The sequence below is a fragment of the Aulonocara stuartgranti genome, assembly GCF_965226115.1.
Source record: "Aulonocara stuartgranti genome assembly, chromosome: 18".
Classification (NCBI taxonomy): Eukaryota; Metazoa; Chordata; class Actinopteri; order Cichliformes; family Cichlidae; genus Aulonocara; species Aulonocara stuartgranti.
The window spans coordinates 36774858-36793966 of NC_138954.1; the positions used below are offsets into that span (position 1 = coordinate 36774858).

Consider the following 19109-nt stretch of genomic DNA (forward strand, 5'->3'; position numbering starts at 1 on the left):
GTCAGGGCGCTCACCTCCTCCCTGTAAGCTGTCTCATCACCGTTGGTGATAAGACCCACCACTGTAGTGTCGTCTGCAAACTTCACAATGATGTTGGAGTTGTTAGTGGCTGTGCAGTCGTAGGTGTAGAGTGAGTATAGGAGAGGGCTCAGTACACACCCCTGTGGAGCACCAGTGTTCAGTGTGATGGGGGATGAGGTGATGCTGCCCAGTCTGACCACCTGGCGTCTGTCAGACAGGAAGCTAAGGATCCAGCTGCAGAGGGAGCTGCTCAGTCCTAGATCCTGCAGTTTCCTGTCCAGCTTCGAGGGAACGATGGTATTGAATGCTGAGCTGTAATCTACAAACAGCATTCTCACATACGTGTCTCTCTTCTCCAGGTGTGACAGGGCAGTGTGTAGTGTCAGGGCTATGGCATCATCAGTGGACCTGTTGTGGCGGTATGCGAACTGTAGAGGGACCAGTGAGTCGGGTAGTGCAGAGCAGATGAAGTCCCAGACCAGCTTCTCGAAGCATTTGCTTACGATGGGGGTCAGGGCTACAGGTCGCCAGTTGTTCAATGAGGAGATGGTGGAGGATTTGGGTACAGGGACGATGGTGGCCATTTTGAAGCAGGCTGGGACTACAGACAGAGAGAGGGAAAGGTTGAAGATGTGCGTGAACACTCCAGCCAGCTGAGCCGCGCATGACTTGAGGACGCGGCCGGGAATCCCGTCCGGACCAGTAGCTTTGCGTGCGTTCACCTTCCTGAAGCACTTCCGCACATCCTCCTCAGACACAGTGTGCGCACTGACGTCATCCGCGGTGCGCACACTGTCCGGTCTCATGGTGTTCGCTGCGTCGAATCTAGCGTAGAATACGTTTAGATCCTCACACAGAGAGGCCGTGGTCTGCGGTGTGCTGGTTTTCCCTCTAAAGTCTGTGATCGTGTTTAGTCCCTGCCACATACTCCGAGGGTTGTCAAACTGTTGCTCCACCCTGTCCCTGTACTCACGTTTGGCTGCTTTGATCGTCTTCCGGAGTTGGTAATGTGCGTGTTCGCGGAGGCAAAGGCGGTGTTCCGTGCCGCCAGTGCCGCGCGAACATCTCCGTTAATCCAGGGTTTTTGATTTGGGAAGGATTTAACTGTTCTGGATGGGACGACATCTTCCACGCATTTCCTGATAAATCCGCAGACTGAGTCTGTGTATTCATCAATGTCTCTGGCGGCCACGTGAAACATTTCCCAGTCCGCGTGATCAAAACAGTCCCGCAGCGCAGACTCCGATTGGTCTGTCCAACAGTGCACCGCCCTCCGGGTTGGAGCTTCCTGTTTCAGCTTCTGCCTGTAGGCGGGCAGGAGCAGGATGGAGCAGTGATCTGATTGGCCGAATGGGGCGCGGGGGAGGGTTTTGTACGCATCCCGGAAAGAGGTGTAACAGTGGTCGAGTTGCCGGTTTCCACGTGTGTTGAAAAGGATGTGTTGATGGAGTTTTGGTGAGGCTTTCTTCAGGTTTCCCTTATTAAAGTCTCCGGCTGTGATAAACGCTGCCTCTGGGTGTGCGGTTTCCTCGCTGCTGATCGCGCTGTACAGTTCCCTGAGTGCACGGTCAGTGTCGGCTTGTGGGGGAATGTAAACAGCCGTAATAATCACTGCTGTAAATTCCCTCGGTAGCCAGAATGGCCGGCACTTAATCATCAGGTACTCCAGGTCCGGTGAGCAGAAGGATTTGACCGGGTGCACGTTCGCATAATCACACCAGCTGTTGTTGATCATGAAACACACACCACCGCCTCTGCTTTTCCCAGTAAGATCCTGTGACCTGTCCGCGCGGTGCACAGAGAACCCCGGCAGTTGTATTGCGGAGTCCGGTACTTTGTCCGATAGCCAGGTTTCTGTGAGGCAGATCACGCAGCAGTCCCGCATCTCTCGCTGGAATGAGATCCGTGCCCGAAGCTCGCACAGCTTGTTCTCCAGAGACTGCACATTAGCCAGTAATAAACTGGGTAACGGTGGTCTGTTAGTGCGCCGTCTCAGTCGAACCAGAACGCCAGGTCTTCTCCCTCTGCGTCGGCGTTTGCAGCCTCCAGGGCCAGAGAACAAAGGCGTCTCAGGTGAGATGAATGGGGGGTCTGCAAACGGAGCGTCCGTGTTGCAAAACTTGAACTCCGGAAAGTTATAAGAAAGACCGTCTTTTATGTCCAGTAAGGTTTGTCGGTCGTACACAAGGAGACAAGTGCTGCTCGTGAAAAAATAAAGGAAAAGTAAAATTAAACACAGAAAAAAGCCGTTGCTTGGGGGAGCTCGCGACGAGGCTGCCATACTCGGCGCCATCTTGTCTCATCATTTTCTGATGATTGCTCCCACAGTTGATTTTTTCACACCAAGCTGCTTGCCTATTGTAGATTCACTCTTCCCAGTCTGGTGCAGGTCTACAATACTTTTCCTGGTGTCCTTCGAAAGCTCTTTGGTCTTGGCCATGGCGGAGTTTGGAGTCTGACTGTTTGAGGCTGTGGACAGGTGTCTTTTATACAGATGATGAGTTCAAACAGGTGCCATTCATACAGGTAACGAGTGGGGGACAGAAAAGCTTCTTACAGAAGACGTTACAGGTCTGTGAGAGCCAGAGATTTTCCTTGTTTGAGGTGACCAAATACTTATTTTCCACCCTGATTTACCAATAAATTCTTTACAAATCCTACCATGTGGATTCATGGATTTTTTTTTTCACATTCTGTCTCTCACAGTTGAAGTGTACCTCTGGTGCAAATTACTGACCTCTGTCATCATTTTAAGTGGGGGAACTTGCACAATCGGTGGCTGACTAAATACTTTTTTGCCCCACTGTAGATGCAAAGGTCAGTTTTTAACAGTTTATTTATTGATTTATTTGATAAAAATGGCACGTTTGGTTCGTCCCAGTGTGAACTCCAAGTCTCCAGGTCCTAAAAGTAGCATCTGACTTCAGAGTATGTCAGCATCATCTGAAATCAGGCATAGTGTTAGTTCAGCCATGACATGGAGATCCATCCCTGCAGATCTCAGAGTCAGCCAGCATCAGTACTGTTCACCTGGGAAACGTGTGCTACGATCAAAGCTGCTTCTAACCCTGCTCCACCTCAGAGGTCCTGACTGAACATGATTGGTTTCTCCAGTTAACCAGCATTTCCATTCACACATAAAACTGTGTTAAACGTGGTGTGGATTTTGCAGTGAGTCTGAGGTGAAACAGTACCGTGGAGGACATTGCTTTCCAATGCAGAACTCTTGTGTGGGCTCCGGTCGGGTCAGAGAGTCACAATAACGGTCGTCAACTTCAGTGCCATCATACCGGACGCACAGGGCATATGTGCTGGTGATACCTGGGAACACAGTACATCTCAGAACTTCTCTCCTCTGAGCACTTTTACAACTTGCCTCGTGCACCCATTCATTTATGATTTTTCTATGGTTCTTCTGTGTAAGTGCTAATTATCTAATATTCACACACATTCATGCAAGACCCTGCTCCACCTGCTGAGCTACAGCCACCCCACCACACAGTGCTCACAGAGATGAACATCCTCCATGTCCTGGTCAAAAATGACTCCAAGGTTCCTCACAGCGTTACTGGAGGCCAAGGTAATGCCATCCAGAGTAAGAATCTGCTTAGATACCATATTTCTAAGCTTTTCAGGGCCGAGTACAATAACCTCAGTTTGATCTGAATTAAGAAGCAGAAAGTTAGCGGCCATCCAGGTCTTTATGTCTTTAAGACATTCCTGCAGTTTAACTCATTGGTGTGTGTTATCTGGCTTCATGGACAGATGGTGTTCAGAGCCATTTTTAGATTGCTCTGGTAGTTCTGTGCTGCTCTCCTGCTCTGTGCATCATATGATTTCACCACAGACTGCAACACTACACAAAGCAGACATCAGCTCTTCTTTCAAGCTCACCTAAACAGGTCGATCACGTTTAGGCTGGGTCTCAGTTTGCAGCAGTCTCCCAGCACAAAGCCAGAGCATCACTGTGAGCCATTTTTACCATCACATTGTACTCTCCATCCTGAGTGCAGCTGTGACTGACACGATTATGTGGCAACACTGAAAATGCAGGTTTTTGGCCCCCCGGCCTGTTCATACCATTTCAGCCTGATTCAGTCAGGAAGAGCACGAAGCATCAAACACAATGAAACGTTTCCACTGCAACTGTTGTTGACAAATTCACTTCTTCAGTATGGATTATTAAACAAGGAGTGTTAGTCAAAATCATATTTTTAGTTACAAAGTTACAACATAATACGGTTTGTCCAGTGTCAGAGCAGTACTGTAACATCGCATCACCAAGTCTAGACCTGCATCAGGAGTTCATCAGTCCCTCAGGGATAGCGAGTACAGTGTCACTATGATCACCTTCAGTTAAATGTAGAACAATCACTTTTACACTGTGCTTGAATCTGTGCTGATTTGCAGCAGCAGCCAATCACACAAATATCTGGTTTGGCTCTAACAGTATCAGGTGACAGCTTTGTGTTTACCTGTTGTACAGGTGGAACTGCATGGAGCATAAGCAGACACCTTCCAGCTATACAGGTCTCCCAGACTAATATGTGGCTCCACATCAAAGTTGTTGCTAGAAGGAAGCAGAAACACAGACAGGAGGCAGATTCATGAAACCCACCAATGTCACAATGACTTCACTGAACCTGAGGATCACGTGTTAAAGCCCAGACCAGTCTGCACACATCTGAACCCAGTGTGGTGATGAGATGAAGGACTGTATGTGAAGCAGTTCTTGTTATGATTACAGTACAAATGCAGAATAAGCTCTGAGGATCATGAGATGCTTCATCGTACCTCTCCGTGTCGGCTGCCTGGACCTCTGACACCTGCTGCAGCTCTACCAGGATGGCGGTGTGAGGACCACTGACTGTTTCTGAGGCCACAGAGTCCATGACTGTGACAACGTCCCTGTGCATTTGTGAGCTTGTGTCTGTGTCTGCAGCAGCAACTGACTGCTGCTCAGTGGGTGTGTGTGTGGCTGAGTGAGTGTTTGTCTCCTCCAGCAGCAGGTGGGGAGCATCTTCTGCTGCAGGATGAACCCTCTGATCACCTGTGAACAACAAATGATTTTTAAAATTACTTTCAAGGTTAAGGTTTCATTTTTTATTTTCTAATCTTCATATTATTAGGTGTCTTTTTCATAACTTGTATATAATCAAAGTCAAACTCTACAGTCCTGTTCTTGCGCTTTCCCTCACTTCCTTACAATTTGCTAGAAAAATGGGAAACGGCTACAGGGACAGCAAAAGACTGGGAAAGTTGGTGAACAGGTTAGTGGGAAACAGGTGTTTGTCATGAGCATCCCCAAACGGCTCAGTCGTTTTAAAGGCTGGGGCGAGGTTCACCACTTTGTGAACATCTGTGTTGTGTTACACAACATCCCAACTTCACTGGAACTGTGGTTGTAGTATATTGGCCCAACACTGGTGCGTGAGTCCAGTGAGCTTTGGTGTGACCACAGGTCTTATTCACACCATGAACTCTGAAGTTTAAGCAGCCTTCAGGAGGAGTTCTCCAGGTTCCTTTATTGGCAGTAGAAGCATCTCTGTTCAGGATCATTGTCTGAAAAATGAAGCTGCTCCCAGTCACACACATAGCTGATCAACATCAGACTGTATTATTCCGCGTTCACACCCTGTATTGTCCAAAGTATTCACTCACCCACCCATACTTGTATAAAGCACTTTGAGTGCTCAGATAGAGTAGAAGAGCGCTATATATGAACCAGTCCATTTACCAAATATTCTTCCAAACCAACTTCCTTCCAAGCCAAAGACTAGAACATATTGATGAAGGATATCATGTTTTTGGCTTCACCTGCACAACAGCTGTCGTTCCAAGGCAGGTCTCCCCACCAGGATCTGTTTCCCTGCGTCGGGAGCAGCGCTGGGCTCTCCAAATCACGGACAAACAGGATCCCACATTCTTGATTTTTAGTTCACAAACACTTCTTAAAACGACTAACTACTCCTGAAACTTTGGAGGTTTTAGCTCTTTATACAGTAAAGTTACAGGAGGATAAAAATAATTACCAAGCAAAATGTTTGTTAAAATAATCCTGTCTGTTACCACGTGAGAACAATAGATATAAATTTTCTGGTGTAACCCTCAAACTGAATGGTAATGTAACAACACTCGCTCCTTCCACGTCTAATATCTGTAACGGAGGCGGAATAACTGGATCCTCGCTCCGTGCCCAGTGAATGCTCGCCACGCAGGGGGAAGACGTTTGGTCAGTGACACCGACACAGTTTGTTCCCCCGGTTCAAATCACGGACAAACAGTATCCCACAGTCGTTCATGTTTTAAACACTCTGCACAGACATTTTTTTGAAAAATGTTGAATATTATTACACAGTAAAAACCTAAAAAACAACACAAACAACTATACGTAAAATAATTAAAGATGGTTTGTTTTTCTTTTTTTAAAAGGAGGTAGCGGTTTATTTAATTGCAACCTGTAACCTTTTATTTCTTTCATTGTTTACAATTTATAAACTGCAGTGGAGTTTGAAACAAAATATGGGCGTGTGTGCACGTGTGTGTGTGGGCGGGGTTCTTGTAAGACAACGGGGGCCTAGCAAAGCAAGTTTGGGAACCACCGCCTTACTGTACACAAGGAAGATGTCTGAAGTGAAAACATTTGGGAAACAACTGGATTTGTCTTTTCTACCTGGGAAGGTGAGCATTAGCGTGTTGTCATCTTCAGCCGAGTGCTCGTTGGAAGAGTTGGAAGAGCTTTCTTCATGACCAGAGAAAAGAAAGACAGTGGCAGAAATCATGTGGTTAGAAAGCACCAATATCACGGAAGATTAAAGGATCACTAAAGCTGTTGTTGTCTCCTGATTGAACCTCTGGCACGACTCAGAACATCTTTAATAATACAAGTAAGATGAAACTTACTGTAGCCAGATGGTGCTGGAGGTCCCTGTTCCTCCACATCATTGTGACTAAACACACGAGTGATGACGTCAGCTGGTCTGTAGACCATAATGTCCACTGGTGCTGGTCTGGCGGTCTGGATCTCCCACACCACTTCCTCCTCCTCTTCTTCCTGCAGCTGGACATCTGGGTGGTCGTGCAGGTCGTGATGGACAGATGCTGACCCTCTGCTGTGGTTCATCGAGATACTCTGATCCCCTCTGACATCCACGTTTACGTCATTATAGGTGAGGTTAAGATTGGAGTGGCGTGAGGCCGCGGCAGCTGCTTGAGACTTGAGTGGGATGGTATACTCGTAGGTGATGTGGGGGAGTTTCCCATTCAAGTTGTAGTACTGAAATGACACGCAGCCTTGTTACAGTCAAACTAACAAACACGTGTGTGTGTGTGTGTGTGTGTGTGTGTGTGTGTGTGTGTGTTCCTGTACTACCATAACATTAAGACCCTGCAGAGTGGGTCCCTGGGCAATGATGTATTCCAACCCATCAGACAACACGACGCTTGGACGTCGGTACTTGAACACTGTTCCTGCCACGTGGAAATTCTGAGGATTGTCAAACACAGTGTTCCCATTGAAGAAGAAATATCCCGCTTCATCTGACAGAGCTAGAAAGAAGGGAAAACGTCAGGTAGGAGGGCTAAAAAGTCCTTTTCAAATGTCAGAGCTTCAGTGTGTACATGTGTGTCTTTGTAAATCCAGGCCAATGGTACTGAGCATGTACCAAAACGGGACAGTGTTTTCCTACATGTTGTCCCCGAGCCAAGGGGCCAAACCTACAGCGGGTAGAAGCACTGAGCAAAGGTTGTGCTGGTGCAACCACAATAAGCAGCACCACACTGGCACACAATATCATTCAGATTGTCTACATTCCCATCTAGGCCGTGGTAGTCTAAGGGCTTGAGGAGATGGGACTTGTTTGTTAGTTGTTGAAGAGCTCTCATCTGAAACGCATGTTTCTAACAGCTGACGGGGCTCCCTGACCACATATATCTCACATCTACCTTCAAAGTGACAACTGTGCTCTACTGAGAGACGCACACGAGACAACCTAGCACTATTTTATTATCAGGCGCTTAAAGATTCAAGTCACATATCTGTGGACTTAAATCTCGCTGAACACAGAGCAGTGAAGTACAACTCATAATTCAAAGCATATATTAGACACATGGAAACAGGAAGTACTTGTGATTGGCTGTTGATGAGGAGATGCTGTGTCCTTTGTGAAAAAAAACTCCGCCTACTCTGCAGTTGTTCCCAGACACGTTTTATTTCCACGCTGATGTCAGCTTTAACTGACACAGTAAAATCCCAACTGGGATGTTGGTGACGAACACATGACAAACTGATGGGAGCCACTTGAGGCCAGGGACGTCCCATCAGTTGGTAGGACTGAAGACGCCTTTCAGATGAGACGTGAATGACTTTAGGAACCTAGATAGGTGGTTCAGATCTGCATGTTCTTACTCTCAAATACCTCGAGACAGGAGGAAAATTCACAGAACCCAAAAAAGACGGTCCTGGTGTCAAACTGGACTTCTTTAACTTAAAACTAGTGAAAATGACCAAGTCTTAGCTGGAGACTAAAACGCTCATCACCACTGAAATGTGATGACATTTGCTTCCTGTGCAGGTCTGGGATCTGTAGTGAAATTACAGAATGAACAGCTGAGTGTTGGAAGCCATGCAGAATGCACCTCAACACAGAGTCATCATTTTCTAACATAGCAGTACCCAGAGTTTAGCTACTAATCCTGTTCTCTTCCTTTAAAAAGTTACTTAGGAGTTGGATTAGTTTGCTTACTGTAATACACTAATCATATATATTTCAAACAGGTTTGAAATCCTCCCGACCAAGCGATTGATGATCGGGAGCTGGTCGTGAGGTGTTAATCGCGTCTCGTTGTGCACTGCGGTCAAGTGAGCCCTCACTTACGAAGTCACAGTCAAGCTAGCCGCACCGCCAGCCGCACCGAAAATGTGGTTGCACTACTCTTACGTATATTACGGTATGGGTGAAGCCCGGCTTAGAAACGCAGTCTATTGTGTCCTGACACTATTTTACTTCACAATCCACTCCCAGTTTTAGTGTATCTCCACTTTTCCCCTGTGATCCACAGCCCAAATTACTGTATGATTCAGAGAAAATTAACAATAAAATTTACCCAATTTACTCTACTGTACTTTTAATCTCCTCATCTTTAACCTCAGATTACAGAAAAACTATAAGAGGTGACGCAGATATTTCACTGGATTATGACTCTGGGTGACCCCCACTCTTCACCCTGTCATCCACAGCCAAAATTACTGTACGGTTTTTGAGAAAATTGATAGTAAAATCTTCCCATTTTGCTTTACTGTACTCTATATAGCCTCATCTTTGACCTCAGATTACAGGAAAACTGTAAGAGGTGACGCAGATATTTCACTGGATTATGACTCTAAGTTGTCGCCACTCTTCACCCTGTGATCCACAGCAAGAATTACTGTACGGTTTTTGAGAAAATTGATAGTAAACTTTGCACAATTTACTCTACTGTACTCTATATATTCTCATCTTTGAGCTCAGATTACAGAAAAACTATAAGAGGTGACGCAGATATTTCACTGGATTATGACTCTGGGTGACCCCCACTCTGCACCCTGTCATCCACAGCCAAATATACTGTACGGTTTCTGAGATTGCTGTGTTGACAGAGTATGATAAAGGCTAAGAAAATATACTGCCTAAAATAATATCAAATTTATACAACAAATTACAAAATTGCCACATCTGCTGTTATTGCCATGTGTTAGAGCATTTTTCAGTCATAGAAAATACATATCATTGAAATATCATCAGTAAAAGAAATACTCCCACTATGTAAAACATGTTTTTAAATTCAGTTAATAAATATTGTATCAAGTCTGTACAGATGTTTAAAGGCATAATGCAAAGCATGTTTGTTTCTTATTGCTTACAAATGTGTTTGCCTTTAACATAATTTACATTTCATTTATACAGTTTCACAGACGAAACAATAAAATCGGTTTCCTGAACTGTTCTTCATGGCCCAAATTTTGAATCCTTTTGAGAGTGATGCATTATCCATGATGGTGGGAAATTTGTTCATTGATCTCTGACCCTCACTGACTATGACGCCTCCTAATTCTGCTTCCAGCCTTGCTGATTAATTTGTTCTTCCTTTTGGCATCCCTGTCACTGATGCTGTCACCAGTTGTACACAACATCTGTTTGTCCACCAGTCTAATCCGTAATTCAGGTGAACCCAGAATTACATGTATCTTTGTAATGTTTCAAAAAATATACACTATATGTTGATGGGCATTGTCACACTTTTCTTTCCTTTATAAGTAAGAATCTCTATGGTTTTAATGACAATTCATATACAGATTGTGGAGGACATTTAATTCAACACTCTAAAAAGTTCCTCATCAGCAGACTATAGTACAATTTCAGCCCACCGTTAATAAACCCATCCAATGCAGGGTTATCAGAGAAATTATGCAAATGTTATGTTTTCATGTACTGGTAATCTATTTATCATTTATCATGATTCCTGCTCTGATGATTACTTTCTTCTACTTCTGTAATTTTAATAGTTAAAGGATGTTGAACATTAAGCTCCAAACAGGATGAATGAGGAAGACCACAGAGGAGAATCATGGCTGTAGCAAAAGAATACATGCAGCTGTTTTTTTTTCATGGTGGAGGAGCAACTTCTGATACTATCTTAAAGAAAAAACACATCAAATTGAAGAGTAGAAATAATGACAACAATATGTCTACATTTTTTTATTAATTTCTTAAAGTAAATGCAGTCTTGTCATGGTCAGAGTTGCCCACTCATATTTAACTAATTCAAATACAATTACTGCATATGGGAAGATTTTACTATAAATTTTCTCAAAAACCGTACAGTAATTTTTGCTGTGGATGACAGGGTGAAGAGTGGCGACAACCTAGAGTCATAATCCAGTGAAATATCTGTGTCACCTCTTACAGTTTTCCTGTAATCTGAGCTCAAAGATGAGAATATATAGAGTACAGTAGAGTAAATTGTGCAAAGTTTACTATCAATTTTCTCAAAAACCGTACAGTAATATTGGCTGTGGATCACAGGGTGCAGAGTGGGGGTCACCCAGAGTCATAATCCAGTGAAATATCTGCGTCACCTCTTATAGTTTTCCTGTAATCTGAGGTCACAGATGAGGAAATTAAAAGTACAGTGGAGTAAATTGTGCAAAGTTTACTATCAATTTTCTCAAAAACCGTACAGTAATTTTGGCTGTGGATCACAGGGGGAAAAGTGGAGATAAACCAAAACTGGGAGTGGATTGTGAAGTAATGTAGTGTCAGGACAGAAAACACTGCGTTTCTAAGCCAGTCGGCACCGATACCGTAATATGCGTAAGAGTAATGCAACCACATTTTCGGTGCGGCTGGCGGTGCGGCTAGCTTGACTGTGACTTCGTAAGTGAGGGCTCACTTGACCGCAGTGATCCGGGGGATAGCGCCTCGTCATCCCCCGGGGATGACGCGGAGATTTCTTCGGAGGAGGAAATGGAGGAGCAGGAGTCCGGTTCCGACTCATATGGATCAGAGTCTGAAAATGAGAGCGGAGAGATGGAGGAAGAATCGGCAGGGTGGGTTTCCAAAAATGGAACAAAGTGGTCTCCGACAAACGCTGAGACGCTCCGCTACGTTCCAGCGGCCACGGGACACACCGGACCTACTTTTTATGCCATCGCCCGGATCAGTGACCTACAATCCAGTTTTTCTCTTTTCGTCACCGATGAAATTATCCTGCATATCGTCTCAATGACCAATCTCCAGGGGAGACGTGCTATCGCTGACTGGAAAGACGTGGACAGCGATGAACTGCGTGCGTATGTGGGGCTACTAATTCTGGCCGGTGTTTACCGTTCCCGAAACGAATCAACACTCAGTCTCTGGAGTGAGAAATCCGGCCGGGTGGTTTTTCGGGCTACCATGTCCGAGAAAAGGTTTCGCTACATTACCAGGGCTCTGCGATTCGACGACAGACTTGCGAGACCAAGACACCGTGATGACAAACTGGGTCCATTTCGCAAAATCTGGGATATTTGGACCTATCGCCTCCAGATGATGTTCTGGCCAAACAAGGAAATTTGTGTGGATGAACAACTTGTCCCTTTCAAAGGGAGGTGCGCCTTCAGGCAGTATATGCCCAAAAAGCCAGCAAAGTATGGTCTGAAGGTATGGGCGGTCTGCGATGTAGAGACGTCTTATGCCTGGAAACTACAGCTCTACACGGGAAAAGCAGCCGGTGGGCGCGCTGAGATCAACCAGAGGATGCGAGTGGTTCTGGAGCTGACAGAGGGGCTCCAGGGACACAGCGTCACCTGTGACAATTTTTTTATGTCCTTCCCTCTGTCAGAGGAGCTGCTCAGGCGAAAAAATACCCTGGTTGGCACCATTAGGAAGAACAAGCCCGAGCTTCCGCCACAACTGCTGCAGACAAGGGGGAGAGGAGTGTTTTCCTCCGTCTTTGCTTTCACTAGGACGCACACGGCCGTGTCATACGTCCCCCGCCGCGGCAGAAATGTCCTCCTGATGAGCTCCAAACACCGCACTCCAGGAGTCTGCGACGAGCCGAAGAGAAGGCCACACATAATAAAGGATTATAACAAATCCAAGGGAGGTGTGGACAAACTCGATCAGGTAGGTGTCATTACGCATCAGTTGCGCACGAATTTATTCATTCTTGCTCATATATTCTTGTGTAAAATATACGTAGGTTTAATGGGTTTTTTTTGTGTGTGTGTTTTGTTTTTTTATTAGGCTGTTGCCACCTACACCTGTAGGAGGCGAACGAGGCGGTGGCCGTTAGCCCTTTTCCACCATCTGATTGACATTTCGCTCTATAATGGTTACGTCCTGTGGACCGCGGTTCAACCAGCCTGGCAGCAAAGCAAAGCTTACAGAAGGAGGCTCTACATCGAGGAGGTTGGAGAAACCTTAGTTCAACCGCACATTGCCAAGAGAGAGCGACTTCCCCGCTCTTCCCACACAGCAGAGCATGTGAAACAGGTGCAGGGTGCTGCTGCAGATCCCTCTCCAGGCCCCTCTGCAGCCATCAGATCTAAGGTGAGGAAGCAATGTGACCTTTGCACAGGAAGAAGGAGGGTCTTTACCGTCTGCTGCAAATGTGGGAAGGGCGCATGCAAGGAGCACAGCCTGACCATCTGCAGCAACTGCTCCACCTGTACAGGACTGCCCCCCCCCCCCCCACCCCCAGCCCCCATCTCTCATACCTTTCCCCATTCCAAACAGCACATGTTCATTGTTCTAAAGTTCTAAAAATAAATGTTTTGTGGTTCAAAGTGATCTTGTATTTTTATTTTCATATTTTTTTATTTTATTTTAGAACACAACAAGGTAATAGTATTTAGTGGTAATAAGCAATAAGTAAATAATAAGTGCCAATAAGCAGTTAACATAATCAAAAAGTGAAAACATGATCACCAATATATTACATTTACTGTGCTCCTAGAAAAAATAGTAATTGATCAGAATGAATGTTGGTGCCAGTCTTTGGTCCATCTAAGGGCCTAATTATAATAACAAACTAATATTACTTCAAATGTTTTTTTTTGAAAATATTTAGTTTTTTTGTTTTTTGGGGCTAAAAAAACAGTGCGCTCATGTAATAAAACTGGGATTTAAAGGGTTAAAACAACGAAAATATAATTAAAACTTTATATGAATATTTCAGGGAGAAGTAGTTTTAAAAGACTGACCAATTTAAAGTGGAAAAAAATATGAATATATAATCTTTTTATTGCATTTTTTGGGGCGGGACCATTTTTGGTCCTTAGGGCCTTTACAGGATGCATTTTTTTAAATCTGCTCCTGCAAAAAAATAAAAGTGGATCAAAATGAATGTTGGTGCCAATCTTTGGTCCAGCTAAAGGCCTAATTATAATAACAAACTAATATTACTTCAAATGGTTTTTTTTGAAAATATTTAGTTTTTTTGTTTTTTGGGGCTAAAAAAACAGTGCGCTCATGTAATAAAACTGGGATTTAAAGGGTTAAAACAACGAAAATATAATTAAAACTTTATATGAATATTTCAGGGAGAAGTAGTTTTAAAAGACTGACCAATTTAAAGTGGAAAAAAATATGAATATATAATCTTTTTATTGCATTTTTTGGGGCGGGACCATTTTTGGTCCTTAGGGCCTTTAGAGGGTGCATTTTTTTAAATCTGCTCCTGCAAAAAAAATAAAAGTGGATCAAAATGAATGTTGGTGCCAATCTTTGGTCCATCTAAAGGCCTAATTATAATAACAAACTAATATTACTTCAAATGGGTTTTTTTGAAAATATTTAGTTTTTTTGTTTTTTGGGGCTAAAAAAACAGTGCGCTCATGTAATAAAACTGGGATTTAAAGGGTTAAAACAACGAAAATATAATTAAAACTTTATATGAATATTTCAGGGAGAAGTAGTTTTAAAAGACTGACCAATTTAAAGTGGAAAAAAATATGAATATATAATCTTTTTATTGCATTTTTTGGGGCGGGACCATTTTTGGTCCTTAGGGCCTTTACAGGATGCATTTTTTTTAAATCTGCTCCTGCAAAAAAAATAAAAGTGGATCAAAATGAATGTTGGTGCCAATCTTTGGTCCATCTAAAGGCCTAATTATAACAACAAACTAATATTACTTCAAATGGGTTTTTTTGAAAATATTTAGTTTTTTTGTTTTTTGGGGCTAAAAAAACAGTGCGCTCATGTAATAAAACTGGGATTTAAAGGGTTAAAACAACGAAAATATAATTAAAACTTTATATGAATATTTCAGGGAGAAGTAGTTTTAAAAGACTGACCAATTTAAAGTGGAAAAAAATATGAATATATAATCTTTTTATTGCATTTTTTGGGGCGGGACCATTTTTGGTCCTTAGGGCCTTTAGAGGGTGCATTTTTTTTAAATCTGCGCCTGCAAAAAAAATAAAAGTGGATCAAAATGAATGTTGGTGCCAATCTTTGGTCCATCTAAAGGCCTAATTATAATAACAAACTAATATTACTTCAAATGTTTTTTTTTGAAAATATTTAGTTTTTTTGTTTTTTGGGGCTAAAAAAACAGTGCACTCATGTAATAAAACTGGGATTTAAAGGGTTAATAACCCCTGTTAGGCCCTTAAAAAATGCACCCTCTAAAGGCCCTAGGGACCAAAAATGGTCCCACCCCTAAAGGTGCAATAAAAAGATTAAATATTCATTTTTTTCCCACTTTAAATTGGTCAGTCTTTTAAAACTACTTCTCCCTGAAATATTCATATAAAGTTTTAATTATATTTTCGTTGTTTTAACCCTTTAAATCCCAGTTTTATTACATGAGCGCACTGTTTTTTTAGCCCCAAAAAACAAAAAAACTAAATATTTTCAAAAAAACCCATTTGAAGTAATATTAGTTTGTTATTATAATTAGGCCTTTAGCTGGACCAAAGATTGGCACCAACATTCATTCTGATCAATTACTATTTTTTTTGCAGGAGCAGATTTAAAAAAATGCATCCTCTAAAGGCCCTAAGGACCAAAAATGGTCCCGCCCCAAAAACTGCAATAAAAAGATTATATATTCATATTTTTTTCCACTTTAAATTGGTCAGTCTTTTAAAACTACTTCTCCCTGAAATATTCATATAAAGTTTTAATTATATTTTCGTTGTTTTAACCCTTTAAATCCCAGTTTTATTACATGAGCGCACTGTTTTTTTAGCCCCAAAAAACAAAAAAACTAAATATTTTCAAAAAAAAACATTTGAAGTAATATTAGTTTGTTATTATAATTAGGCCTTTAGATGGACCAAAGATTGGCACCAACATTCATTTTGATCCACTTTTATTTTTTTTGCAGGAGCAGATTTAAAAAAATGCATCCTGTAAAGGCCCTAAGGACCAAAAATGGTCCCGCCCCAAAAAATGCAATAAAAAGATTATATATTCATATTTTTTTCCACTTTAAATTGGTCAGTCTTTTAAAACTACTTCTCCCTAAAATATTCATATAAAGTTTTAATTATATTTTCGTTGTTTTAACCCTTTAAATCCCAGTTTTATTACATGAGCGCACTGTTTTTTTAGCCCCAAAAAACAAAAAAACTAAATATTTTCAAAAAAACCCATTTGAAGTAATATTAGTTTGTTATTATAATTAGGCCTTTAGATGGACCAAAGATTGGCACCAACATTCATTTTGATCCACTTTTATTTTTTTTGCAGGAGCAGATTTAAAAAAATGCACCCTCTAAAGGCCCTAAGGACCAAAAATGGTCCCGCCCCAAAAAATGCAATAAAAAGATTATATATTCATATTTTTTTCCACTTTAAATTGGTCAGTCTTTTAAAACTACTTCTCCCTGAAATATTCATATAAAGTTTTAATTATATTTTCGTTGTTTTAATTTCTGAGGAATTCTACAGTAAATCTGGGTGAAACCTGGCACACAGGTACAGTAGGTGTCCCAGAGGGGGGATGTGTTGAAAGTTGGACATCAACTACTCAGGATGATTTTTAATGAATTTCTGACATTTCCATAATTGTATTGACTGTATCGGGCTGCTACATTGTAATTTGTGCGCGCGCGGGTATAGTCTTTCAATCGGCACATAAAGCGAAAAGGCGCTACCGTAAAGACTGGTGTAAAAGCGCAAGGAAATTTATGCGGCGGATAGGAGGCGGCTGGCTTGACCGCGGCTCACAAATGACGGCTCACTTTACCGCGGTGTTATGCTGGGCAGACACTGTGCGATTTTTGGCCCATTTTGAGCCGATTTTTGAGTCGTGCGACCGTTTTGGCGATCGGCACGATTTTGGCCTTCATCGTGCGTCGTGCATCGTGTAGTATACGTGGGGTAACGAGAAGCGATTAACACCTCACGACCAGCTCCCAATCATCAATCGCTTGGTCGTGAGGGTGTCACCGCAGTTAGTCACACTGCGCACGCGCAAACACAAATGTCAGCGAAAAAGACGGCGCAGCACGGCAGTGCAGCGTGTGATCTGGACACAAGCGATGGAGGCACAACTTGTAGAACTTTGGCAAGCTCATCCGAGCCTTTTCCATGTGGCCTCACAAAATTATCACGACCACAACAACCGTGAAAATAGTTGGATCTACACTGCTGCTCAATCACAGCTGCCTGATCAATGTTTTTCATTAGCAATTTAGCAAAGTTGACAGAGAGGGAGAGCGAGCGACAGAATTTCTGTTATAACCTTCATTTTATGGACGCACAGTGTGAGCACTCAGGTCGCATCAGAGCATTGGGCCGTATAGTGTGAAACCCTGCATCATGACCTATGAACTTCTAACCCCTGCGAGTCAATCGTACAGTTTGAGCAGGAGCTGAATCACGCGACTGAAAAAATCGCAGTGTCTGCCCAGCATTACCCCACGTATACTACACGATGCACGACGCACGATGAAGGCCAAAATCGGGCCGATCGCCAAAACGGTCGCACGACTCAAAAATCGGCTCAAACTGGGCCAAAAATCGCACAGTGTAAGCCCAGCATAACATTTGCAGCATGCGTGCTTGTTGTTTTTGTCTGCTTCCACTTGTCTTTGCACTAGGATGATGTCGGAGTAAATGTGCAGTCATATTTGTTGTGTTCCCACTAGTGCTGTCAGCGTTAATCTGAAATGACGTTAACGCCACAACACGGCAAATCTCCGTTAACGAGCTACCGCGGATCGCCCTGTGCGTGGGGCTGGACGGTGTCAAGACGAGCTAACTGCGCTAACACACTAGCTCCCACCCATGTAATTGAGCATTGCGTGGCACATGCAACACACTATTTTACTTTTGTCCATGACGCGCTTACCTTCAGGGTCATACGTCACATGAAGAACAAAATAGTTCCAAACGCCAGATCTGAATGAGGGTGGGGGAGGTTCAATTTGCCATGTTGCAACGAGCTTAGCTTCTGTCTTGCTAGCTTGTGCTGCGCTCAGTGGATCTGCGCTCGACAGTGCAGCCTAGGCGGAGTAGTCGAACGCAGATCCACTGAGCGCTCAACACAGACAGCATCGTCAGAAGAAAAGTTGATAAAATAAATTAAAAATTTTGTATTGTTTGATACATATGCGTACCGAACCGAAAGCACTGTATCGAACGGTTCAATATCGATACGAATATCGTTGCACCCCTGATATATATGCATATATTTGATGATATTGAACCATGGTCCCTCATGGTCCCTGATGATATTGACCTTAAAGAAGCTGTACGTTCTCACCCAGGATGTTCTCCGTCTTGTGCCTCTCTATGATCTGAATGTCTGAAGCTCCAGCTGGGATGTTGGTGATAAACACATAACCTGATGACAAAAACAAACTTGTCACTAAACTGCAACACAATTGGAAAGAAAAAACACTCCAAGAGTTTATCAGCAGGAACACATTTCTGTGAATACGAGGACTGAGTCTGGTGAGGACAGATCTCTGGCGAAGGCTAACCTATCTAAGTATGTTTTTAATGCACTGGTACTGCATCACACGATGGGATTACACCATGCGTCGACGTCTGCCTCCAACATCTTTGAAACATGGCTGTAGACAGTTGGACTCCTGATTAGATCCAGTCCGTTTGGATCCATCACTCCATAAGAGTTACGTTGCCTGCGATTTCCAGTCCAGTTCTAATGTGGCATACTTCAGCCTGTTCTCCCTCTTTCTGTTCCTTAACAGTGGCTTCTTGACAGCCGTCCTTCCATTCAGAGCACGTCTAATGAGGCTTCTGTGGAAAATAAATGAATCAGCCGAAGGGTCAGATGCATTTCTCAGATCCTGTCAGGTCTTTGCTGGATATTTTCCTTATTACTGAAGGACATAACTGTTCATCTGCTGTAGAATTTCAGGTGTGCCACTTCTTTTGTCCTTAACTTCTCCTGTTTCTTCTGATGTTTTAAGAACGTACTTTACACCATGTTGCAATATGCCAAGTTTCATGGCAATATCTCTTTGGGAAGCCGTGTTGGTACAAAACCATGCTGTCAAACAACATTTTTCATTGGTCCAACTAAGAACAAACTGGTGTATGTGTTGCTAGCAATAAATTGCCTACAGATGCAATTTAAAATGTCTT

The 19109-nt window shown here is 43.1% G+C and overlaps 1 protein-coding gene across 3 annotated transcripts in view; it reads right to left on the minus strand.

Moving 5' to 3' along the window:
* LOC309693616 (ADAMTS-like protein 2) overlaps positions 1-19109 on the minus strand; it is a 62213-nt gene that overhangs the window by 18880 nt on the left and 24224 nt on the right. For all 3 annotated transcript variants that reach the window (XR_014272681.1, XM_082513015.1, XM_082513016.1), the window contains 7 exons: positions 18262-18342; positions 7394-7569; positions 6925-7297; positions 6695-6763; positions 4816-5071; positions 4497-4591; positions 3216-3342 (listed from right to left, as the gene is read on the minus strand). Coding sequence is in view for 2 of the 3 variants with exons in the window: in XM_082513015.1 (XP_082369141.1) it covers positions 3216-3342; positions 4497-4591; positions 4816-5071; positions 6695-6763; positions 6925-7297; positions 7394-7569; positions 18262-18342 (1177 nt within the window). In the remaining variant the exon portion in view is untranslated. The remainder of the gene's footprint in view (positions 1-3215; positions 3343-4496; positions 4592-4815; positions 5072-6694; positions 6764-6924; positions 7298-7393; positions 7570-18261; positions 18343-19109) is intronic.